General features: G+C 42.4%; 1 protein-coding gene and 1 long non-coding RNA gene across 2 annotated transcripts in view; both read right to left on the bottom strand.

Moving 5' to 3' along the window:
• Positions 1-1,614: 1,614 nt before the first annotated feature.
• Positions 1,615-2,448, bottom strand: LOC133892043 (uncharacterized). Its single transcript, XR_009904346.1, has 3 exons — positions 2,087-2,448; positions 1,926-2,007; positions 1,615-1,841 (listed from the first exon to the last, which is right to left on the bottom strand). It is a non-coding gene; the product is annotated as an uncharacterized LOC133892043 (long non-coding RNA).
• Positions 2,449-11,893: 9,445 nt separating this feature from the next.
• LOC133892444 (serine carboxypeptidase-like 7) overlaps positions 11,894-27,192 on the bottom strand; it is a 29,243-nt gene continuing 13,944 nt past the window's right edge. The window contains exon 11 of the mRNA XM_062333220.1: positions 11,894-12,055. Coding sequence (XP_062189204.1) covers positions 11,909-12,055 — 147 coding nt within the window. The 3' untranslated portion in view covers positions 11,894-11,908. The remainder of the gene's footprint in view (positions 12,056-27,192) is intronic.

The raw sequence follows: 27,192 nt of genomic DNA, 5'->3' as shown, positions 1-27,192 counted from the left end.
AATGTGCCAAGCCATGGACCAGCTGAAACAAGTCAAGCACCAATTACACCAATACAAGGACCCATCACACGGAGTCGTGCAAGGAAACTGCAGCAAGAGGTGAACTCTCTCCTTACTAAATTTGATTACAATACAAATGAGAATTTTATACTACCTAAATGTTCTACTTTTGTATTGCTAAGGTTTACGCATATTGGAGCTGCTGCTGGACCAAAGGAGACAAGTTACACCGAGAAGGAGACGAGTTACGCAGAAGCTGAACCATCACACTGACTCCTGACATCAGAGCCATGTTCCAAGAGACACACGCACAAACTGGTCAAGATTCACCATGCATAATGCACATGGACAGAAAGATAATCAAGTCTACTTTCACCTCCAACAAACGGCTCGTCTTTTCGATTTCCCATTAAGGAGTAATGACCATTTAAGTGAAGACTGCCAGGGAGGCTGAAGATCACGCGAGGCTTCTCGGGAACCCATGTTTTCACCTTTTCATCTCCCTTTATTTTCGTGGAAACTTATAGAACTTTCACACCTAGATAGGAGGGGTGTTCCTAGTATAAATACCTACTGTATCTAAGCTAAAGGGGGACGATGATGAATTAAGAAAAATCCACCAGATGGTGTTTCCAGCCAAGAGCTGTTGAGTGACTTACCCCAAATTTCTTGCGAGTTCTTCATCGACTTGTGAGAGACCGATTCACCGGTATATATGTGAAGGTTCCTCTGGGACCCCCTAATTCGTGCTCTACGGTTTCCAGTTAGGCTGCACCGTTTTGTGTGGATCAGTCCCGGTTTGTGGTTCTGCAGTCATTTGGAGATCGAGTCGAAATCCATCAAGGTTTCGGTGCCTCTCTCCCCGTCGCTTGGTCGCAACCAACCTTGACCAGGTCTAAAGCTACCGGTTTGTGTTCTTGAGTTCGTGGAGATCGAGTCGAGTCCAAGGATTCGGTGCCTCTCTCCTCGTTACTTGGCCACATTCCAACCTTTGTCAGGTATAAAGCTAGTTATCCCGCTCCATTTTTCAGCAAGTTATCTCTTGTCGTACCTACTGCCGTGAAGATCGGGCCAACCCACGGGTTTTCCCCTATCAACATCTTCACCTATCACTTATGTCCTAACATAAGTGATGGGTAACCTCTTAACCCATCACTTATGTACTAACATAAGTGACGGGTAACTAGGTTACCCTTCACTTATGTCTGTCACCCATGTGATGGGAGGAATAAATAGGTGACAGGTAAGATAGTTACCTGTCACTTATATTTAATATAAATCATGGATAACTAGGTTGTCTATCACTTATGTGTATTTTACCCTATAGGAATATCCTGTTTCCAAGCTGCATCCTGGAGCATAGCCAAGATTTAGCAGTCGTCTTCTTCATGAAAACAACAGAAACACACCCAAATCTGTATCGACAAAAATGCATATAATCACTTGCTTAATCACATAATCGCAAAGCTTATAAAGTTCCAATCAATTCATTACAGAATCACAAATGTTATAAAGTTCTGATCAACTCATATTACATATATAAGACCTCATAACCTAGGGATTCTATAGTGAAACTCGCCGTGTGGGCTTATGACTTTGCGATCTGTCGTCGAATCTCCGGAATTGCATCGTTGTAGAAAAAAAGAGCATCAAATTCCTAAATAATTTGACCTGTAACCAATGTCATGTTATCATGGAATTAAACTAATTACTGAAATTAGCTACGAATAATCTTATATTGAACTTGCATAGGAGGATTTGATATCTTTCATGCGAAGTGTGAGGAGCATGTTCCACGCATTTTAGAATCCACAAGTGTTGACCGATGGTTGTTGATGGCACTGCTGGAAAGAAAATTTAGTATTAGATAAAAAGGAAAAATGCAGCAATAGAGAGCATTTGGTATTCTGTTAGGTAGCATTTACCGTGAACCCGATCTTGTGTGTCAGTTTGTGGTTGGCTTTCGCGTCATAGTCAGGTTGAGCTCGAATATACTTGTCAAAAGCCCTGCATAAGGATGGATCAATTAGGGAGCATTTGAATGTTAGAAAAGTTAAATATGTAAGCTAAGTCATGCAGAACTTACGTGTCGAGCATTCCTTTTACAGCATTGTAATCATGCTCTCCAGGTTTGCCTTTTCATCCTACTGGTCTTGACGAGTCAAGGTAGAATACTAAGTCCCACTTCAGGAAAATGACTAGTAAGATTCAATGGCTACTGGTGTTACGGGAGCCCATGAGGTACTGCATTTTGGAATATTGTTGCATTGCCCTGACCACATGGTCCATAGCATAATCAGGGTGAATTGGATAACCGATATTGTAATGGCCTCAGGGTCAAGACATGTGATAGAATCCTTATTCTTCTTTGTTTCTTTCATCAAGTGTCTACAGATAACAACATAGTTAGGTTCAAAACTTAGTGGTATTAATTAATGAATATTCAATTTCAAGGGACATACAATGTGAAGATCCGTTATAACAAAACATATAGGCCATCAAGGTTGAAGAGGTCGTATAAGTCATTGAACCCATAATGAAGTAGCCGTCGTCATTACTTAAGAGTTGTCGTCATTTGTACTTTATGACTATGGATGTGGCATTGCTATTTCTAGAAGCCTGCATGTAGTAATTATGCAGGTTGACACATGCTTGTCCCACCCTTGCTAGGCCATCTACCATCATTAGGGGCTTCCCATATTGAAATTTCATGTTGGCACTAGTCCACGTTGCTCCAATGTCCATGGACTTCTTCATCGGTACAATGGCATTCAACATATTCGGCAGGGTTTCTTCTTAGAGCCTTTCTTCTCAACTCCCTTTTCCTTCTTCTTTGGGCTCTTTGGGGGTGCTGGAATTGGTTCTGAAAGTGAGACTGTCGGATGCGGAGAAGGCAGTGAAGCTGCCTTCTTTGGAAGTGAGGGGTGTGGCGGCGGTGCACTTGGAACTCATCTAGACTGGGATGCATTGGAGACAATGATGTTGCTCCTCTTCCCCTAGATCCTTTGACGAAGAGCTTCTCCTAGAGTTGTGACTTCATCATTAGGGGGGAGCTCCAACATGTGATCGATGGCATTGCTATGTACCATGTCCACCGAAGAACAACATAGCCTGCACGCATCGAGACCGTATATAAGATGCGGATGTTTCAAAGCAACTGACCCCTTGCAACCTCGATGTGATACCCGACAGGCCTGATTACAAGGCTGCAAGGTGTGGACCCTTCTAGCAGGTCAATCGTATCCGCTCAGTCACGTCAGCAACTACTTGTTGATCGACCTCCTTGGAGGCGCAGCTACTCTTCCCTGCAGCTCCAGGGCTAGCTTCCGCTAGGATGAAAATATATATTCCCTTTGCTGCAAGCTGCTCCATGATGTTTGTGTAAACTTTTTTGGGTGATATCCCGTGTCAATGTCTGTGTCAATGCATCCATGTCCACTACAGGCCTCTTCCTCTTCTTGTACATCGTGAGGTCTTTGGGAAAGCTGCATTTCCAGCCCTGAGAACTTGACACGCCTCGCACTCGACCTGGGTGCTTCGGGTTCTCCAGCACCACTGAGAGAACATCATGTTCCCTGACCCCGATGAAAGAACATTGGCTGGCTTTGGCTGCCTTTTCTTTTACTTTTTTTGTGACTGCATGGATTTCTGTGTCTCTGAATGTGATTTCCCTGCTCTTGGATAGCGCACCCCTTGCATGCAAATATGACTGCGATTGTCCCGGGAAGTGGAGCCAAGGATTCTCGTGGCCTTCTCTGAATAACTTTTTATCCTTTGCCTGCCATTTGGCCCTTTTCCTAGCATACCCAGTTGTGCCAGTCTTGTGGTTATGCTTGTTCCTAGCCTAAAGCTGCTTCTTCTACTCTCCTTTTTGAACTGCTCTGAGTTCTTTATCTGCACAAAAGCATCCCAATCTTCCTCTTTCAAGTGCTTGTAGCTCTTGAAGGGTGCCACCCCTTTAGATAAGTACCGATTCACAAGCTTGCTCTTAAAGCTTCGGTGAAGTTTCACGATCGCTTTCATTACTACATTGAGTGTAGCGAATGTTTGATGCTCCCTCATGTTTCCAGGGTATTCCAGGTACTCCTTCGCCACTAAGGTCTTCAAACTTAGTCATTATCGGCACCCTCTCTTGAGCAATGAGTCCTGTGACCCTCTGAAATCTATTTAGGTCCTTTTCAGACCCTCCGAAATCTATTTAGGGCCTTTTCATCCATAGGTAGCCCCATCAGCATCGACTCCCGTGATGGTAACCTTGTCCATTGGCCACTGTAGTTGTGACCTTGCCTTTCGGGCTCGTGCACCGCTACCAGTTGTTAGGCTTGGAAACTGTGCTTCCGCCATCTAAAGAGAAAACAAGGGGAGCTGACATAAACAAAAATACTGCTCCATTCAACAAGTATAAAAAGCATTGACTCATAAAATGCATCTTCGGCGGGATTGTATTCTTCGTCACTTGCCCAACATCGACTCTCCCGCATCGGTGACGGGTCCGGGCTTGACTGTGATACTGGCTTTCACTGCTGCTGGAGGAGGACGTCAGGTGTGGGCTTGGGCTCCTATCTACCCCATCTTGTGCCGGTGTGGCCTCTAGTGCTAGCATCCTCTGTGCTTTTGGTTTCTCAAGGGTGACAGTCCTCTTCTTCCCTATGGTTTCTTAGAGGAAAGAAAAGGAATTAAGGTTAAAGCTTATCTAAATGCATGAAATGAAAATACTTGATATCAGAAGAGATAGAGATGGTTCTTTTGTTCGAGACACCACCATTGTAGATTCCAGCCGAGAAGACCAGGAAACGAGAAGGATAAAGAATGTCATATATCTCCGGAGCTAGATCACTTCCCGATGAACAAGTCAGAATTGCCTCAACAAAAAATGGATGGAATCGAACCTAAAAAAGTGATTCAGCCTCGTTATCAATTAGGTATCAGTGGGAACATCAAGATGAATGAGTTAACTAAGTATCAGCTTTGTTATCGATGATGGGTTCGAACTGTTTGAACCCAAAATTTTGGAGCTCATACCAAACTGAACCAAACCATTATCTCTATGAAACCAAACGAAACCAAACCATTAACAACTGCAAACCCATTCTCACCTACCCTAAGATACCCAAAACTAAAAGACTTTTGTATGAACCGAACTGCACTCAAAGGACTTTTGCAAACTGCACCCAATTTAATAACCTCTAATCAACATCGAGCATATGTATTGTGTTCTTTGGACCAAGAGAGTTGAGCAAATAGTTGTCAGCAAGCAACAAACGGATTGTTTTATATAAGTCGATAATAAGAGCATTGATATTATTCCACATATCAAAACACAAAAGAAGAATAATAGGTATTCAAAACACATGACCTTGGAACAAAGACAGCAAGTCATTAGTAACAGTACCAATCATCATGTGATCATCTTGAATGGTAAACAGCAGTTATGAAATTGCTCTTAGAAATAATATAGCAGTTGGCCCCAAGACTTCAAAATCCTGCTCCCTAACTATTCTATTTGAAATATCACTGATTGAACAGATTTCAAAGACAATAGCTAGTCATAAATACTAAACTTAATCTCTAGATTTAAACCATCATCAAGAACAGTGCCTCTGTCCTAAATAGATAGTACTCAATCTAACCATAGGAAGCACAATATAGCATAAATAGAGACAATGATAAATAGCTATATCAGCTACCAGGTCAGAAATATGAGCAAGCATGCTCTGTATTAACAGTTGCATTGTCCTAGCAGACATCAAACAGGAAGCCCTCTGGAGAACCAAATCAAAACATGATTTTCATAGTACAAGAACAAATTAAGAAAATATACACCGACTGAAACATCCAAGGGCTGCCATATATCGCTGAGAGACTAGAGAATGTACATGTCTAACTAGTTGAACTCAAAATCATGCCAAGTCTCAACACCATTTCATCACAGAGCATTAACAAACAACATGTACACTATTTTCTTTGAGTTGTTCAACCTCAAACTGTGTGTGTCAACTAAGCAATGTGGGCAACCTTCACCTTTCCTTCTGCTCTGACCTGACAAGTTACGAAGTGCTGGCAGATCATTGATGGTGACAAACAACATGGCGTGCAAGGTAAAGTACTCTTGCTTGTACTGATCCCAAACCTCGACGCCTTCCGACAAGAGTTTCTTAAGATCATCGACTAAAGGCCTAAGGTACACATTAATAACATTGCCAAGTTGTTTCGGTCCTGATATCAAGATTGACAACATAATGTATTTCTGCTTGTTACAAAGCCAGGGTGGAAGGTTGTAGATCAACAATGCAATAGGCTAGGTGCTATGTGAGGTACTCATGTTACCGAATGGATTCATGCTATTTGTGCTCATAACAAACCTAATATTTCTCAATTCTTCAGTGAACCAACCAAATGTTGAACCAACGATTCACCACTGAGCGGAATCCGCGGGGTGCCGTATCATTGCATCATTCTTACAACGATCAATGCCAATGCACCAATTGTGCCTCATTTCTGTTGACAAACATACGCTTCATACGGGGAATGATAGAAAATACCACACCACCTTCCTAGGACCACCTTTACTGTTCTTGCCTCCATCCCCGTCACCATCGTCATTTCTACGCTTATATCAATGAGTTCCAAAAATGGGGCATTGATCTAGCTCTACATACTCTCCACGAAATAAGATACAATCCTGCTTACATGCATGCATTTTTTCTATTTCCAGTTCTAAAGGACAAATTATCTTCTTCGCATCTTAGATGCCCTCGGGAAGCAGGTTCCCCTCCGGTAGCATGTCCCTTAGCAGATCCAGCAATGCTTTGAAACACTTATCAGTCCAACCATAGGTTGCCTTCAGCTGTAGAAGATTTAGGTTCCCAAATATCCGCGTGTACTTCTCCTTACAGTTGGGATAAAGGGGTGTCTTGGAATCCTGCACAAAGTCCTGGAATTTAGCAAACTCACCATTGTTATACTCATCGTGCCGCTTGACATCCCGCACCATCTAGTCCACATTCTCCACAAAATCCTTGAGATCATTATCATTGAAACCTAATATGTCCTCATCCCTGAGATCATGATATATTTTACCGAGTGTAAGTCCTTGATCCACACTGTTGGCATGGAGGGCCCGATCCAACTCTCCTCGTTAAAACAGATCTAAGTAAGAAGTGACGGGTGATAATATTACCCGTCACTTATTATTTGTTATAAGTGATGGGTAATATTACGACCCGTCACTTATAACTGGCCTAGGGAGACCCATCACCTTTGCCAAGTCATAAGTGATGGGTTGTAACATGACTTGTCACTTATGATTGATGCAGGAAAATCCGTCACTTATGACTTGGGATAAGTTATTACCCGTCACTCATGTTATATGTGATGGGTAATATTACGAATCTTCACCTATTATTTGTTATCTATGACGGGTAAATACCTGGTCCCGACCTAAGGTGACATAAGTGATGGGTCGTGTAATAACCCGTCACTTATGTATCTCTCCTTTGTTCATTTTTCACGTTGTAATTGTTGACGATTTTTCGAGGTACTCTTGGGTGTTTTTCATGGAAACAAAAGACGAGGCATTTTCTCATTTTTGAGATTTGGTTAAGGTTGAAGAATAAATTTTCTTACAATGTCATGAGAGCTATTCGCAGGCACAATGGCATGGAATTCAAAATGCTCAATTTCAGGTGATTAGTGCAGAACATGGACTAGAGTATCAGTTCTCTTCACCTTATGTGCCTCAATAGAACGGTGTGGTTGAAAGAAAGAATCGAGCCCTTGTTGAGATGGCCAAGACGATGCTCGATGAGCATAAAACTCTTAGAAAGTATTAGGCTGAGGCAATCAACACCGCTTGTCATGTTTCAAATCAGATTTTCTTACATTCGATCTTGAACAGAACTTCCTATGAGTTGAGATTCGGAAGGACACCCAAGGTGAGTCACTTTCGTGTGTTTGGATGTAGATTCTTCATTCTCAAGCAAGGTAATTTGGACAAACTTGAGTCAGACCACCCGAACAGGCCAAAAATTCTTAGTATCTTGCTCTCTGTTGGCTTATCAACAATTAGGCTGCCTTGATTTGCGGTTAGACCACTAGAATAGGCCAAAAATTCTTAGTTTCATGCCCTCTATTGGTTTGTCAGGAGTCAGACCGCCAGATCCACAATCTGACCGCCAGATCCATAGTCAGATCGCCATACCCCACAGTCTGACCAAGACGGGTCCAGTCTAACCGCCAAGTTTACTCAATACCGAATTCCTCTCTATCCGCACATTGTCTGACCACCACCTACATCGATCTGACCGCCAGCCGCCCAGAACTCAGTAAACTTAGTCCAATTGTTTTACCCTGAATTCCTTATCTCATCAGAACTTTCAGTGTCCTTTGTGTGCGAAGTTTGTGGTGTTTTTGTTGTGTTTTATGTTGCGCTTTGTTGTGATTCATTCTTGAGGTGCATTGGGTGCAAATATGACATATGCTTTGTTCTTGTTGAAGAATTTTAAGGGCTCCTATTCACTCTTTTCTAGTTGTCATTTCGGTCCTTCACATATCCTTCTGCAGGCGTAACATCAACGAATTTCATCACATCAGTGGCCCGCCTTCTCTTTCTACCACGCAAATCCTTGTGTACATGTCCATGCATGTCTTTGCACACATAAGAACACAATCATCCACAGGTAACCCTACATATGTGACCAGATGGGGCTCTTCAAGCACATTGTAGAACAGAGCGCCGAAACGGAGATCGATCCAGCACAAATAAGTCCTGAAGGAAACCACCCTATCCATCGACCTTGTATGAAACTTGTTCATATCCTCTTTGTTGTCAAAGCGGACCGGTAGACGACAAATTTGTGACTTCCACTCAGACGAATGAAGAACAAATAGTTGAGGTCCAACCACCTTCTCTGTCCGAGTATTCCTGTGATGATAACCGGGTGTGCTTGCAGCGAGATGTTCATCGTTGCATAGGATACCTACGCTTTCAAGTTCTGGAAGCAAACGTTTGGTGAAGGGTGGCAGCAGCGTGAGCGACGGCTTGCCGTAGGCACAGTAGACGAAGAGGTAGTGCGTGGGCAAGAGCTGAAAGGGGACTCCTCCAGGGGGGCACAGAGATCTAGTTGAGGAGGACGGCGTTCCGGTGGGAACCTACAATGTCGAAGCTACTGCTCCGGCATGGAGGACCTGGTTCGTGCGATAATGAAACCGAAGAATAAACTTGAGCTGGAAACTGATAAATACTCCTCTGAAGAATCCTCAAAATTGACTTGAGTGGTACAAAACACTTGTTCCGGTGCCAGCGTGCAGGGTAAGAACATGACCGTGTTGCTGGTCAAGGAGTCAATAACACAGAGCATGATCAACTCAACTTAGGCACCTTTCAATGCTTCACCTTAGCTTATGTATTACATATTAAATGCATCTCCACCTGGGATGAAATCTGATGTGACAATATATTAAATGAGAAAATAGGAGTTAATATCTTATGCAAGAAACAAGGTATACTCGAAATCCAAGAAATAAGCAAATATGCATCGGCGGATATATAGTGTCATCGATGCATACTCTATTGGTCATAAAAAAACTCTCTAAATACAAGCTGTAGACGTTCTTCATTGAGAACTTGTTTCTGTTATCTCTAATCTAAGAAATAACTTGCAGGACCGAGATTTACGACTAGAGGAGGGTGAATAGACATCTAAATAAATTTCTAAGGAAATTGATGGTCGTATCCTATTCTTGATCCAAACATACCTCAAAACCACATGCGGAAGTAAAATAGACAAGAATCAATTGCAAGACTTTCAAAACAAATGCTCATCTTTCAAGGATGAGAACTTTAGGTTCTATTTAAAGCCATATCACGAGTCATAGTGGAAGAAAGAAATCAACTTGAAGAAAAACTACTAAATACAAGAGAACTAGCTATCGAAAGAAGAGATTCTTCAAGTTGATGGATTCAAATAGTTGGGATGGTTCAAGACCCAAAAGGAGCAGCTCTCAAGGAAAACGAAAATCAATAAGAAAACACAAAAAATTTGCACAAAAATACGGGAACCAAAAGTATGAGACTAGAAGGAGATGAACAAGCATATGCAAAAATACTCTCTTCATTAAGCTCAGACAAATGCCCTCTTTTGGTAGATTACAAAGTGTTTGTCTAAAAAAAGCTTTCATCTAAGCATAGGCTAAACACTTCTCTCTTTATCTCCACACAACACAAGTGGAAAGCTCTCAGAACTCTCCAAAAACTCTCAAAGTCACACTCATTTCCACCAGCTATACCCCACTATTTAAAGGTCTAGGGGTTTGCTTAACCTTTAAGTAATCCTGTCTCTAAACTGCTCTTCACTCACAATGCAATCCGACCTACCACGAGGGGTAATTTTGTTCGAATCTTTCTCCGTCCTTCGGATGGTCGTGGCACCTTCATTTCTTAGCTTCCTCTTGACACAAGCTTCATGATGATACAACATGCACTCCATCAACCCACGATTTTTCTGACCAAACCGGGAAATCGCCTTACACACTTCTCAAAGCATGGCTCATAACATACATCTTATGCAAGCATCCTGATGGCGACGCGTGTACTCTGTCTTGCGATCTTGACCATGCACTACAATAAAAATGGTCATCAGTGTCGGCTCAAAAGCGCCATCAGTGACGGTTTTTGAATCGGCACTGATAATCACAGACTATCAGTGCCGATTTTTGACCCGGCACTGATAATAAGTATCGTGCCGGCTGATGAATAAAAACTGGCACTGATACAGAGAATATCAGTGTCGGTTTTTAGTAAAAATAGGCACTGATATTATCCATATCAGTGCCAATTTTTTATATTGAGCCGGCACTGATAGCCGCTCCCCCTGTACAGAATATAGCCTTTGCCGACAACAGCACAAATAATGTCACATAAAGCACATGCACATATAGTCATTTCAGCACATAATGTATCACACACATACATAATTCATTCTCATCTCATCTCATTCATCTATACGTAAAAATGTTATTTCACATGTCATTGACTACAGATCATTACTAAGAATAGTTTGCAACAAAAGTTCATAATTAACAGACGTATACAACAAAAGGGTAAAAAATGATGTCATTCAATTATTCTTGTTGACCGAGGACCATGAACTACGTTTTTTGCCTTTTGAAGAATCAGGTAACAAACTCTACGGATCTTGTGAAGGGACGGCTTTGTCCGAAATACACCACGTGGACTCTGGAATGACTTCGTCATTAATGAACTCGCAGAGTTGTTCCTGAATTGCGCTGATTGTCTGAGGCATGAGGATACCTGTTTCCAGCTGGAGGTCCTGCGATTACCAAAATTGAAGAAATCAATCTATTTGAACACTAGTAGGAACTGAAATTAAATATCAATATCTATACCACTAACCTCAGCTTTTAGAATGTCACTATAATTGCTTTTGGTCCATCCATGCATGAAGTCACATACATAGTAGCCATAGAAATTGTTGCCCTAGGTCTGAAACCTACATGGAAAGTCTGTTACGATCTCCATTCCTTCCGGAACGGAAAGTGACGTCCTTTCCTCTTGACGTAGCGCATGTACACCCTGTACGAGTGTGATTATTGACCGTAACTAGACTTAGATTCAATCAATTCGAAGTTTACTAAAGCGTTAATGAAATAATTAGTTTACCATTGTAACAAGTCTATGACGGGTTGGTATTCAGCTACTGGATTTGTTTTCCCGTTGAGGACAACAATACAGCTGTAGTCAGTCTAGATGACAAAGAGGGCCCAGTGAAATCTGCACATACGTCACCGTAGGTAATTAGTCGTAAGTCCTAACATCGTGATGCTCAGAAAGAGGTAGTACAAACATGGAGGAAAATGCATACCCAAAGTTTTAAGGTAGAAGTATGTATCATATTAATTGGTACGTTTGAATAAATTGAAGTGCATAATCCTCGGTTTCTTGTGGCCTGGTTTTGACTGTCGTCTGGTTTATCTTCATTGGGTCAAGGAATCCTACATGAGTGATTCCTTTTGACCGCATGTATGTATCTCCATTCTACATACACAAGAAGTTAAGACATTCAGTTTAATGGCACAAAAATATATATTATGAATGGTACATGTAAGACACTTATAGAGTCCACAAACTTAAGAGCTAAACACCAAGGGCGTCTTGGTGGTACAGTTGATACATTTCGTCGAAATGAATCCAGACTTCGCTGTCCCCATGGAGGAAATCATAATGTCTATATTCCCCTGTGGAGGTGGCGACGGAGGAGGCGGAGATCCTCTAGGTGTGTCTGATGACTTTGAACTAGACCCAGACTTGTTTTTTGAGAGCCTCATTTCCCCCGCCTCTCCAGGGTAATCCGGCTTGCTTTTATGGTACTTATGTATTACAGTGTCCACATGTACCCTAGCGTATCCCTGTGGTATCAGACTACCATTGAAGAGGGTCCCTTCCACCCATTGCTTAGCGAGACCCCTAGCCACTGTGGTGGGAACACCCAAAACTCGCATGACAAGCTTGAATGGTGTGCTTTCTGTGATGTCATCGACAGGGTGATGGATTGAGGCTTTTTTTGAAAGCCCCATGGACATGCAGCTGCTTCGAGGACCACTAGGGCTCATCACCAAAGCATTCTCTGTTTCTCTGTGACGGCTAACAGTTCCTGCCTTGCTTGCTGCTTGGCTTGCTGCATAGTTGCTTCTATTTTTGCACCTATCATCCATCTCTCCTCTGTAAGGTCTTCTTTTAGCATGGCCATCATTTCTGAAATATTTTCTTTTCTTCATTTCTTGTAAGTGTTGGCATTTTGTTCGAATCTGACATTCCAAGGCCTCAAACCCTTGCCACGTGTGCGACCCATGTGCTCGTTGTTTCCCAGTGCCAATGTTAGCTCATCGTTCTCCTTGTCTACCTGGAAAGAGTCCCAGGAACACTGGGCGTGGGCATCTCTAATCTTCTGCGTGACTTCCAGTTCTCATTCGCTTTTGAAGCATAAGGTTCCATCAGGCGCAAGAGTCACCCCTCTCCCGTACAATTAATTCTTCGCTCGTGGAATCAACTCAGCCGTCACAAGTGTGACTCCGCTTTTAATTACGTCTTCTTCCATCTTCTCCCACTAGTCAAGTTTCCTAACATACCCACGTGAGCCGGTTCTATGGGGTATATGTTCTTCTGGGAGTTAGACTTGTTTGCTTCACATATCTTTTTTGCTTCCTTCGAATCCCTGTACTCCACGAAATCATTTCAAAAATCTTTCATTATCAGATAATAATCCAGTCTGGCGTTCGACCCTTCAAGTGATAATCTCTGTACAATTTAACCTTAAAATTCTTAAAAATTCAGCCCATTATGACTAGGGTTTGATGCTTCGCTATGGCCATATTGCATCCTTCAGGGTACTTGAACTTTTGCGACAACTTGCCCCACATGAAATCCTTGATGGTATCGGGAACCGCCCACTTGTCACCTCGTTTTCCTCTCCAAGTTCTATAAGTGATTGCGATGTGGTCCCTTACGAGACGAGACACCCGCATGTTGTCTTGAATGGCCCGAGTACATGTAGCGGTTTTATGGGCTCCCTGGCTGAATCGACCTTCATGATGACAAACTGGCCTTCAGGAATCTTGCTGGGACCTTGGCCACGCCTCGGTCCTGCGGTCAACTGACCATCCGGTGTAGAATCAGTGGTCTGTCCCTCCGGAGCATCAGTGGCCGAACCATCCGTAGTAGCATCAGTGGTCAGAACCTCCGGAGCATCATCGTCAGGTTGATTCAGGTTGAGGTATGCACTTGGGCTTCCCTCCGGAGCATCAGCCGCGACTGGATCCTGGTTAGAGGAGGGGGCCTTGTATCAGGGGGCACGCCCATGGGCGACGACTTGATTTTGTACAAGCCATTCCTACATAAAAATTACATCTATTAAAATTTCTGGTAACACCGAAATTACCATGTATGACAAAGTCCCAGTCCGGTGTTGCAGCATCGATAGAATAAAAACGTTACCATAAACCTAGCACCTTATTTAGCCAAATCCACTAGAAGATATGACAAGTCTGCCATTTTTTCGCCATTGTTTATCCAAGTTCAGGTTAACAAGTCAATTTCATGTTCTTACACTAGTGAAATAAGAAATGTGCCATTTCATTGGTTGCATTGTTCTCTTGCAAGTATGGAAATACAAGACGGTTCCAGATATATCACCAATTGAAGTTCTATATTCAATTCTTAATTAGAAAGGATATAAAAAATAATAATAAATCATCATAATATACAAATCTATTTTTTTTACACCGATTAAACTCCAAAAGCATCTGCATGCTCTCCGAATCAATATTGCCATGCATATGCTGTGCACTTCCAATTTTCAGTGAAATGATGATATCAACTCTGTTGCAATAATGTGCTGTTAAATAGTACAATAAACTCTCTTGCAGATTAATTGCTTTATCCTTTTAGGTAAGCTGCAGTGAACATTTTAAGCAGTTTCATGCCATTCATTCTTTAGACAACAGATTCATGTAGAAATCAAAGATTGTAAATAAACTTTGCACGTATGTACAGTAAGAAGACTGATGCTAGTTACACCATGAAATTAGACGCTAGTATTTTCAAGCTTTATTGTATTGCCTCTATCTCACAAGTATACCGAAACCTTAACTCCATTACATGAGTGACTTCTCTCTCCCATCTCTCCAAAACACAGCCCACACAAGGATTCACAGAAAGAGCCAAAAGAGAGCAAAAACTCCAAAACTTCAAAAGAAGGGAAGGGAGACAAGATTGACCACGAATTTCGGCCAACAAAATATATATATATATATATATATATATATATATATATATATATATATCCCCAAACAGAAATGAGAGATGAGAGGATAAGTGAGGATATGTACTCCTGATCAGTACTTGTTCAGTATTTCCAACATAATTAGCCTTACAAACATCATCAAAACAACATAATTAGCCTTAGAAACAACATAATCACCCGAGATAGCATAAAACTACGTCGAACCCTACATTCAAAATATGCATCAGATTCACTCGGCAACCACCAGTACTCATCGCTATCATCGCATGTCGTCAAACTCTCAGAACTGTTGTAGTCATAAGGAAGAACGTCGTCCGGGTCCATGCTAGAATGTGCATCATTGCCCTCAAGGTGGCCAACATCTTGACGGTCCAGTAACTCGGCCAATTGAATTGCCAACTTCTGAAGGCTGCTCACTACCTCCTCAAGTTGGAGTACAAGCCGGTTCGCATCCATGGAGCACTTGCAAGAATATGGATCGAAGCTTTCGTTAGCTATCTTTCTTAGGTCTACAACTATATCTTCAATCTTTTCGATGGTCCACGCCCATCCATTCATTGTTTTACAACCATCCATCAGTCATAGGAAAACAATAGTTTTTTAAGTTAACAAGGATATGATAACAATTAATTGATGATTGATTTAACTGATGCACTAATAAGATGGTTGATTTTACTGATGCACTAATAAGATAGCACCAGACTATATCAAAACTCAGAAATGATATATTTCATATAAATTTAATGACCACTGTAGTAGTACTGGTACCTGATCAAGTCTCCAACTATATGTAGGTAGGAGGTAGAATTGCATGTTTCTGACAAAGAAACACTAGTCATGTGATGTGATAATGTACAACTTTTAGTGACACTTCAAATATTCAAAGCACAAATATATTTTATAATCCATGGAATTTTCTTATTCTTGTCACTTCATAAGATCTCGAAGTAATGTGCACAATGTTAATCAAAGCATTAACACATTGCAGAAAGATGCAGGTTCAAGACTACCGTGATAAAGGTGACCTAGTTGGACAGATCTTCAAGGTATATGTGCTGCTTAAACCGCACAAGAAATCATCCAGCACAAGGTTAATGCACAACGAAATAAGGCGGGGCAGGGACAGATGAGAATATATTCTAGTCAACCATGAATGTAGGTGCTACTGTGCCAAGTGACAATGCATCAAACAGCAGAGGAGAGCATGGCTAACTATGATAATTAGTGAATGATAACCAAATTAGTGACAAGGGAGCACATTGATAAACTAAATTAGATGCCACCAAGTCAAAGCATCTCCACGGTAGCAGCACGAGGGTCGGCCGGATCATAGAACACAAGAACGGCACCATAAAATCAATCTCACGCGGTCGCAGCATAAGGGCCGGCTAGAACCCTAATTCAGGCGGAGGCTTACCTACGGGTGTCGGGCAGTCGATGAAGAGGGGGGTCGGGGAGGAGGTGTTGGGAGGAGGTGGCCCGTCGAGGTGCTGTCAGGGAGGAGGCGGCAGCGCTCGGGAAGGAGGCGACATCTGGGGAGGTGGTGGCACTCGAGGAGGCCACGGCGCTTGGGGAGGTGGCGACGCTTGGGGAGGCGGTGGCGCTAGGGGAGGAGGCGGCAGTCGGGGAGGCGACGGCATCCGGGGATAATGCGGTACATCAAAAACTCAGGACAAGGAGCGACATCAGGGGTGAAAGGAGGGTTCCGAGAGCGGCGTTGGGGAGACAGCGGGAAGAAGCTGGTGCGCAAAGGAGGATTCGAGAGGCTGCGGCCAAGTCCGCCTTATATAGGGATAGATTATCAGTGCCTGCTGTAGTAGACAACCAGCACAGATACAAGTATCAGTGCCGGTTGTATACCATAGCCGGCACTGAAAAGTCCCATATCAGTGCCGGTTTATTGATACAGCCGGCATTGATAGTTGAAGTATCAGTGCCGATTCATGCATACAACCAACACTAATAATTATTTTTCCCCTTGAAGTATAATAAATAGTTTTAATGTTATAAAATAAATGTTGTAATCTGGAAAATAGTTTTAGAAAATCCAAATTAATTCTGATAATTATTTAAATTCTAGAAAAACGCAAGTAAATTTTATAAAATCATTTTAACTGGTTTCATAAATTTTATTACAGTTTTCATCTTCTTACTTTAACAGTTAAAGCATACACTATTTAATTAGCTCTCTAACGATGTTTGAGGTGGTCGTTGACTATAGATCGATTTCAAGTGAAATAACACAAATCATCAACTTGTTTGGTCAAAGCCCCAATATCGGCCTCATTTTTTACATGCCCCTGATACAAATTACAGTGAATTCTAAATTAATTATTACATCAAAGCTGCTTTCATTTAACTATTATAGCTTTATTATGATCGCGGTGTGTGTATGTAGGTTCCTCAGTGTCATCAATGAGGTAGGTCGACATTCTCTCCGAAAGGAGGCAGGTCGTCGAATTGATTGTAGTCTTCCTCATCGACAACATCCTCAATAACGATAATCTTTCTTTTTTCTTGTAGAACCACATGGCGTTCCTCCTTGTTAACTAGGTCCATGTCCTTTACATAGAAGACTTGAGTAACATCTTTGGTAAGTATGAATGATTGTTCTCTGTATCCGACGAGTTTGAGGTTGACGGTAGTCTTACCGTACTTGTCGGTATTCACTCCACCTGGGAGACTGACCCATTGGCACCGGAACAAGGGGACCTTCAATTGTTCTCCACATTAAAGCTCTCAAATCTCCACTATGAATCCATAGTAGGTCTCCCTGTTGTTACCGCAGTCGTAGGCATCAATACGGATACCGCTATTTTGGTTACTGCTCTTGTTGTCTTGTGCTCTCGTATAAAATGTATAGCCGTTAATGTCGTATGCTTTGTATGTATGAATCGTAGTTGACGGCCCATTAGCATGCATTTCCAACAGTGCATCATCTATATCTTTATCCATCATGTGTCTATGTAACCAACTGCTAAAATTATCTCTGTGAGCTCTTGCAATCCAATCGTCTAACTTTGTTGGATTTGTGGACCGTAGCATTTGCACGTGCTTATTGACATACGGGTCCACTACAATTGCTTGTTGTAAAACTGCGAAATGTGCTTAGGTGAATGAAACATAATCGTTGGAACGGACTATATTATGACTTAGCATCCCTTTCCCCTTAAGCCTTCCCTCATGGCGAGATACAGGCTTACCAATTGCTTTCAGATCCATGTAGTTGACAGCAAACTCAATGACCTCCTCCGTTCCCCAGCCTTGGGCCATGCAACCTTCCGGCCGACCTCGGTTACGAATATATTTCTTCAGAACTGACATGAACCTTTCGAAAGGATACATCTGATGCAGAAACACAGGGCCAAGGTACTTGATCTCATGCACGATGTGAACAATGAGATGGGGCATTATGTCAAAAAATGATGGAGGGAAAATACTCTCAAGCTGGCATATAGTATGGACCACGTCTTCCTACAGCTTTGTTAGTTTGCTCGGATCGATGACCTTCTGTGAAATTGTGTTGAAACATGAACACAACTTTATGATTAGGTCTCAGACCTTATCCGGTAGAATACCTCTAATTGCAACACCAAGCAACTATATCATCATCATGTGACAATCATGGGACTTTATGTCAACTAACCTCAAAGTTTTCATGTTCACTAATATCTTTACGTTGGAGGGGTAACCGGTCGGAACTTTGATTCCATGCAAGCAACTACACATGCTCATCTTCTCTTCCTTGCTCAGGGTGTAACAAGTCATGGGAAGTTCATTTGCCTCGTTGCCTAGGATTTTAGGATGCAGGATTTTCCTTAGCTTCATATCTTCCAGATCCAACCGTGCATTGAGTGTATCTTTTTTTTGCAAGGTATGTCTAGTAAGATACCAATCAAGCTATCAAATACATTCTTCTCCACATGCATGATGTTGATCACGTGTCAGACCATCAAGTGCTTCCAATAAGGTAGGTTCCAAAAAATTGATCTCTTCTTAAACATAGGAGCGAGTTTTCTAGCTGGGAATTTTGTAATACCTTTCCCCTTTCCAAGGACAACTCTAAAATTTTTTACCATCTTATTGCATGCTCCCCAGTTTGAACCTTCGGAGCTCGACGAGTCTCTCACTGTCCCATCAAAAACTCTTTTATTCCTACGGTACGGGTGATCCGGGCGCAGAAACCTACGGTAACCCATGTAGACCATTTTCTTACGGTTCCTCAGCCACAGCCCTTGTTTCATCCAAGCACCATACACATCCATTGTAGCCTTTTAAAGTCTTTCCCGATAGGTTGGCAAGAGAATGCCAATCTTGGATCGTTACGAACAGCATTGCGCATAGGTTGAAATGCTCGCATTTGTATTCATCCCACACCCATACGCCATCTGTCCATAGTACAAGGAGATCATCAAGCAATGGTTGGAGATACACATTGATATCGTTGCCAGGTTGATTCAGGCCACTGATTAGCAAAGGCATCATAAGGAATGTCCACTTCATACATAGCCAAGATGGAAGGTTGCAGATATAGAGAGTCACAGGCCAAGTGCTATGACTATTGCTCATGTTGCCAAAAGGATTCATCCCATCCGTACTCAACCTGAACCTTATATTCCTCACTTCAGCTTTGAATTCCTTGTATTTTGTATCGAAGTTCCTCCATTGCACTCAATCAATATGGTGTCTATGCTTTCCGTCTTTCTTGCACCCTTCGACATGCCATCGCATCAACTCGGCATTCGCTTTGTTGGCAAACAATCGCTTCAGATGGGAGATTATAGGGAAATACCAAACCATCTTAGCGGGGGGTCTTTTATCCTTACTCTTCTCCCCTACATCATCGCTATCGATATCGTCAACGTTACGCTTGTATCGTGATGCACCGGAAATACGATACACTTCCAAGTTTGCATCCCCGTTACGAAACAACATGAAATCGTTTCGATATGCATGTATTTTCTCCACTTCCAATCCCAATGGACAAATAATTTGCTTCGCGTGGTACATGTTTTTAGGCAACTCGTTTCCCTCTGGAAGCAAGCCCCTCAAGAATTGTAACAACTTGTTGAAGCCCTTATTAGACCAACTATTACTAGACTTCATTTGCAGCAATGTCATTACAACATGCAACTTGTTGTGCTCTTCATTACAGCCTGGGAACACCGGTGTTTTAATGTCCTCCATCATGCTCTGAAACTTTTCATGTTGCTTATCACTGGTGAAGTCTCCCTCCGCACTGCGCAACATTTTGTGAAGGTCATCCTCATCATTGCTGACAAAAGTATCTTCGAACGCCGACATATCGATGTCTTCATCAACCCTCATATCGTTGCCTCTGTCTTCCTCAACTGTGGGTTGCTCTTCATGCACAACCTCCTCATGTTCATCGTGCACTGTCCAGCGGATATAGCCAGCTTGAAACCCTTGTGAAGCAAGTTTGCACAGGTCTGCTCTATGCCTGAGAACTGCTTCTCATTCTTTCAATCAATGCACAAACAACATATATAGTGATCATCACTCTTGTTTTTTGGCTTTCTGTATGCCACGACAGCCTTCAAAAAAAGCATCGACGCCATGAAAGAACTCTTGACCGTGACGGTCAAACTTTTACATCCATGTTCGGTCCATCAGCAAATTTATGATTATGTTTACATTTTAGCAATCAATAAAAAACCAATGGAGTGATAACCATGCAATATTTCAAAATGCACATCTAATTTATTGAATTACCTCGCATCTTGATTGCTCCATGTTAGATGGCCCATCACCTTCCGGCACTTGGTCTCGGTCGGAGGACTATCCTTCTAAATATTGTCACGTCTGCTTGCGACTAGCAGGTGGATTTGCAATCCCTATAACACAATATTCATATTCAATATGTTGATCTATTTAGAGGTAATTTTAATCTTTTTTTACTAAATCACTACTAATTCACAATATTCATATTCAATATGTCAAAGCACACATGTTGCGTAGTCACTAAAGCTTCATCTCTTCTCTCTTCCAGCCATCTTTCACAAAGTCACAAATAAGCAGCTCAACACTTGTATCTCTTCCACAATTATGTAATTAAAGCAAGATATATATACTCCCAATCCAAAGATATCATGCATGCAAGATATGGGTTTAAGGTAGAGATATGAATGAATTAGTGTACGTGCGTGGCATATCTCGATCAGTATGTTTTTGGCTTCCATCCCAATCCCAATACATATATGCATATCAAATCATTTCAGCTTTCCATGAAGGAAAGTCTGCAATTATATTATTTATTGTAAAAATCCAGTTTGATAGCGCGCAAGAGAACCAAAGAATATATCAGTAATATATGTTAAAGTAGGTAGCAAGCTAGCTAGTTACAGCTAGCGCTGCTGCGTCAGATCAATTCAGAGTGACCACGAACATGCATATGCCACTAAGTTTCTCGCTTGACTTTTATTTTTCAAAGGCAGCCAAGCTCAGTGATAACGAGTGGTATTTCTTCAGTTTTCGTGACCAAAAATATGCCACAGGTTCACGCACGAACTGAGCAACAAAGCATGGCTACTAGAAGGGGCCGGCCCGGCAAGGACAAGGTGATCCATGGCTACTGGAATGGGTCGAACCAATACAGTGATCACAAATTCCTCCACACAAACGGTGTGCTTTCAATCAAAGCATAGATTTCCAAGTTCAGATGAGCTGCAGCCTGCCTCTTCTCCATCTCCTAGCTGAGCTCGCTGGCCTATCCATTCATTCATTCTGGCCGAACTCGCCGATGACGAGATGGCACAATGGCACACGACACTGAGGGCGGCCACACTGGCTCTGGGCCAAGGGGAAAATGAGGTGCGTGAAAGGAAGAGGATGACCCCACGAAGCTCATCGTGTGCTCAGTGGGCGTAAAGACAACGGTGAGGCAGCTCAATGGAGAGGGGCGCAAAAGGTTGCCACGAAGAGCTCAGGGAAGAGTTGGCACAAAGAGCTTGGGGAAGAGGAAGATGCCTTATATAGACAGTCGGCACGGATGACTTTTTCTGTTGTAGTGAGCGGCAAGTTTCTCTCGCTTCTGATCTCTCGGACCAGTACTAAGGAAGTACAAGTGCCGGTTCATAACTTCCCACGCTCGATCAACGATCGAGCCGGGTTGAACCTGCACTGATACTCAGTATCAGTGCCAGCTCTTAGAATAAACCAGCACTGATACTTCAGTGCCAGCTGATAACTATGAACCGGCACTGATAATGAGTATCCGTGCCGGTTCATATTATGAGGCAGCACCACGTGTACAGCTAGGATCACCCTCAACTCCGCTTGGCTCCCTCGACCATCCGACACCTAGCTCCCCACTTAGGCCTAATCTTCCTGCCTTCAGCCACCAAGTTGCATCCACCACATACACATCATGAGACAAGCAAACACGTATTTCCAACACCATTTAACTCCATTAAAAGTTAGTCAAAATCAAAATCCTTGCAGAAGTTCCACATCTCTAAAAAATTATAAATGCGAGATGATCCGGTGTTCACTCCTAAGCGCCGGACCATCTGGTGTGTTCAACTCAGCAGACCAGGCTGCCTGAAATCCTCTCTGCAAGAAATAGTCCGGCGTGTAATTATACCCATCGCCTGAACATCCAGCGTATTCATTCTTACTGGAACCTATTTTGCACCCTCTCTGGAAAAATTACTCGGACAAAGCATTCGGCATACACATTTCCCAGCGCCAGACCATCCAGCATATACAAGTTTGTCAGGGCCAATTTGCAACCTCTTTGGAAGAAAAGCCCCAGCGTTCACTAATGCCCAACACCAAACCATCTGGCGTGTACTTCAATTTTTGCTTCTTCATTGAAATGCTCCAACGTGTACTGCAATTGAACGCCAGACCATCCGATGAGTTCATTTTCTTCAGTGCCAGATCATCCAGCATGTACAATTTTCTTAGACTCAATCACAAACATGTCAACTCTATTTTCTTTGCAACTTTGGTTAGTTATGATCATAATTGAAGTACATAACCATGCTCATACTATCTCAAAATCATCAAACCAAATCAACACTATTATCGATCACTCATCACATATAATCCAAGGCACATTTCAACTTGGTTTCTCAATCTCCCCTTTGATAAGTTCATCGAAAACTTCACAAAAAATGAAGAATTGGTTTGTAGAAATCCCAAGCAGCTCATCCAAGTTACCAAGAACTTGAGAAAGAGCAAAAAAGATATCACTTGGCATAAGAAGATTGCAAAAGCCCAAAGATCGCAATAGAAACTCAAATGATTCCCCTTGATGAATGCATAGGATCATTATAGCATATTTTTCCCTTTTCATTTATGAAAGAATCTTTGTGTATATCATTTTCTCCCCCCTTTGGCAATACAAACATCAAGATCAAAAGTATCATGTAATGCATAAACATGTAATCCTAATGACCTTTCACAAGTATACCACAAAGTATTTGCAAATGCTAGAAACATCTAAGGGCTATGAAAAGAAGAATGAAGAGCTCATAAGTGCACAAAGGCTCATAAAGATACAGTGTCATAAGAACATGAAGCTATACAAGCTAAACCGAAGAATTATTAGAGCATTTAAGTTCATATAGTTGAATCATGTTAAATGAGATCACCACATAAGCATCCACTCGTGCCAAGGTAATACAAACATTAAGAACTAGCCAACTTCAATCTCAAACTAGGTAAACAAGCATTATGGACAAAAGGCTTTGCAAACGCTCACATATAAAACCAAGCATTGGTTAGATCAAGTGATTAAAAACAAAGTCGATCATTTTGGCATATTTTTTCTTTATTTTCATCCTCAAGTTGCCTCTTATCCAAATGAAGTGTCGCGCAACTGGGTATGGAAAACACCTTGAGGCTTTGAGACAACCATATTGGATCACATTTGAGCATAAGAAACTTGATTCTACAAGATTTTTCATTTTTCACAAGTTATCAAGTTTTCACAAGATCAACTCAAGTAATGTCTTTGCGACACAAGGTACACATGTTTCCCAAAGGTTTATCATGAGCTAAAAAAACCACTTTGCGAAAATTGGTTTAAAAGAAAAAGAAAAGACTTTTCCAATCCCTTTTTCCTTCCTCGGCCACTTCTTCCCCTAACCTAGCCCAACCCCTCCCTTCCCTCTCTCTTCTCTGGGCCGCCCTTCCCCTCTCTCCCAACGTGGTTCGAGCCTGTTGCGGCCTTCCCTCCCCCTCCTTCTCTCTCGGGCCGAGCTGGCCTGCCCAGTGCCCGAGCCGCCTCCTTCCCGCTCCTCTCTCTGTCATGTGGGCCCGGCTAGAAACACCGAGCTGCCTCGCCTGAGCTGGCTCTCCTCCTTCTACCTCTCACCCGGCTCAATCCCCTCCACCACAGCCGCGATTCCCGCTCCTCCCCGTGCCCTCTCCTCTCCTAAAAATAGCTGGGATCAACGCCTTAACCCTCAATCAAGTGCTCCCGTCTATTTCCCCCATCTTTCTCCCACTCTATTGCTCATTCAAAGCAGAAACCTCTGCCTTCATGGCCATTGAAGCCGTCGGCCATTTCTCTGAGCCCCAACTGATTCACTCTCCCTCTTGCGTATAAGTCGCCCTTCACCTTCTTGTCGACGTTCCGCGCACTTTCCACCCGTTGTTGCCTCTTTTCCCACTCAAATTCACCATAGGTGCCGCGTTCTTCTCCAACTCCGGTGAGTTGCTTCGCCGCTTCAATTTGCCACCGTCAAGCTCTCATTCACCAATTCAGCCCCTTCGTCATGTCCACAGATGCTCGTGGGTTCTTTTGTGCTCGTCGTCAACCCCTCCCAACCGCCGGAGGCTGCCCATGTCGTGTCCGAGCTCCACCGGCCGGACCTCTCCATCACCTGGCCGTCCCGACTCCTCTCTGGCGCTGTTTTTGCTCAGGGTGAGATCATCGTCACCTCCTCTTCTTGTTCCACTGCTTGTCGGTGAAGCTTGGCCACCAGGTGCCGTTCTAGCCACCTCTTCGACCGTCCGCCGCTGGTCCACTGTGGATCGGTGGACCGAGTCCCCTCCCTTCAGTTCACAAGTCGTGGTCCCGGTCCACCTTCCTTTTTCCTCTTTTTCAATAAGAAAATAATTCCTTAATTTCTTTATGAAGTTATCATGCGCAATAATCAAGATTTTCAATATAAATTTAATCAGTTTATTCTTTGAAATTAAGTAAATTTTGCAGTAAAGCCTTTAGAACTTCAAAAGCTTATAACTTTTTTGTCGTAGCTGCAATTTGGGCGATTTTCACGCTTAAATTCTTGTAGAGACATGTAGGATCTTTTTATAGGGTTTTCACCTAGTTTAGTACTATTTGGTGTACTGTTCTTAGTGGTTTCCTTTTGTATGCTTTTCTGGTGTGACGATTAGGAGGTGATCAGTTCGTGAACCTGCAAGATCAAGCTTTTGAAGACTTCGAGCAACCTGCAGCTGAAGGCAAGTGTCCTTTAACATCTTGCTCCTATTGTAGGATTTATATGTAGTTATTTGTCCTTCATTGAATACTTGTCTAAATTGGAATCCCATGTTAGGGTTTACTAGCTTTTGTATGATTATCCTTGTCGTCGTTGATGAGTCTTGGGTTATGAAGGGTAGATGTGCTAGTTGCTGTCATAATTGGGGTAAATGTTAAACTTGACTAATATTTATGCAACAAGAACTGGGTCTGGTAATTTTATAACAACATGGTATAGGGATCCTAATAGGATGATTGTGTGATGATGGTGCTGGAATGCAAGTGTACGGGTAATGCACATTTGGTTTGTAGTTGTTCCTGTGTAGGGTACTAAGGATCAGTTCTTGAAGCCTGTAACCAAGTTAAACCGCACAACCATGAGTCTTATATGGGTACGGCCTGGCCAACTAATTAGCCACTCCTCCGATTTTGTGGGCATCAGTGGACGGTTGAGTGGCACAAGAGTGGGCTTCTACAGTGATGGAATCACTGTTAGCGGTGAAACCTTAGTGGGTGCCTACAAGTCGGTAGGGGCTTTGTAAAGGCCTTGTAGTGAAACCCCGACTCCACACCCCAGAAGTGTGAAGCAACACGGGTATCACGACTCATGGGAAAAGCTGTGCAAACTTTGTAGAGTATCAAACTAATCGATCAGCCATTCTCACGGTCAAGAGCGGGCTTGGACTTCTTCTTGATTAGTCGGGATCAGGGTTTTAGGTATGCATGGTCTGGTAGCCGCATAATGGAATTACCTAGTGAGTTTTGGTAGTCGGATGGAATCCGATAAGTTCTTCTTCTTGTTTTAGTTGTGTCATCACACTTAGTAAATAGGATGCCTATTATTGGAGTTATAGGTTATAGTTGCTTAGTGCAGTTAACCAGTGTCTAACTTTTTCTTGACTTAAGCCTCATATATGATTTCCCTACACTTACAAAGTACATTATGTACTCATACTTGTTGCTCCCCTTTCTTGCATCCTTCTGCTGTTCATAAGCCGTCAATGAAGCTGCATCCTTCGATGAAGACGACTTTGACCCGGAGCTCTTTTCTAGGCTGGTATGCCCCCGATTGACGCCAGTGGAAGATGGAAGCCCCTCTGGTGTTGGAGTTTTCTTTTTCACTGTGTTTTTCTTCTACTCTTGGGTCCTTTTGTAACAAGTTATAACATTATTGTAATAATAGCATGTGATGATACACTGATAATGTAACGTATCTATGAAAACTTGATCCTGACATACATGTGTTGTACCTGATTTTGTTCCTTTAAAACTGGGTGTTACAGTACTCATGTACTCCGACTGGTCTACCTCCTCGCCATCTTCATCCGGATCAAGCATTGTCAAGGTAGCCATCGGTGTCGCCAAAGGCTTTGCATCACTCATATTGAACTTATTTAGCAAATCCTTATTGTACTTTGTCTGATGGATGAATGTATATTGTTTGCATTGCTTTATTTGCAGCCCAAGGAAAAAATTGAGCTCACCCATCATGGACATTTCAAATTCCTTGCTCATAGTATCTGCAAACTTGGCCAAACTATATGAGAAGAGTCACAAAAAATGATATCATCCACATATATCTGAGCAAGTAGGAAATTATTGTCATGCCTAAAGGTAAACAAATTTTTATCCATCGACCCCATCACATACCCATGTTCTGGAAAGAAAGACTTAAGTCTATCATACCAAGCCTTAGGCGCTTGCTTAAGCCTATACAAAGCTTTTTGAAGCTTGTATACTCTATGTGGGTATTTTGGGTGCTCAAAATCTGAGAGTTGCTTAACATAGACCTCTTGTTGTATAAAACCATTTAAGAAAACACTCTTGATATCCATTTGACACAACTTAAAATTTTAGGATACCACAAATGCTAGGAGGATCATAATGGCTTCTAATCTAGATAATAGAGAAAATGTC

The sequence above is a fragment of the Phragmites australis genome, chromosome 15 (assembly GCF_958298935.1).
Source record: "Phragmites australis chromosome 15, lpPhrAust1.1, whole genome shotgun sequence".
In the NCBI taxonomy this organism is placed as follows: Eukaryota; Viridiplantae; Streptophyta; class Magnoliopsida; order Poales; family Poaceae; genus Phragmites; species Phragmites australis.
Note: the sequence above shows the minus strand (reverse complement) of the source record. Positions and strands in the feature narration are given on the sequence as shown.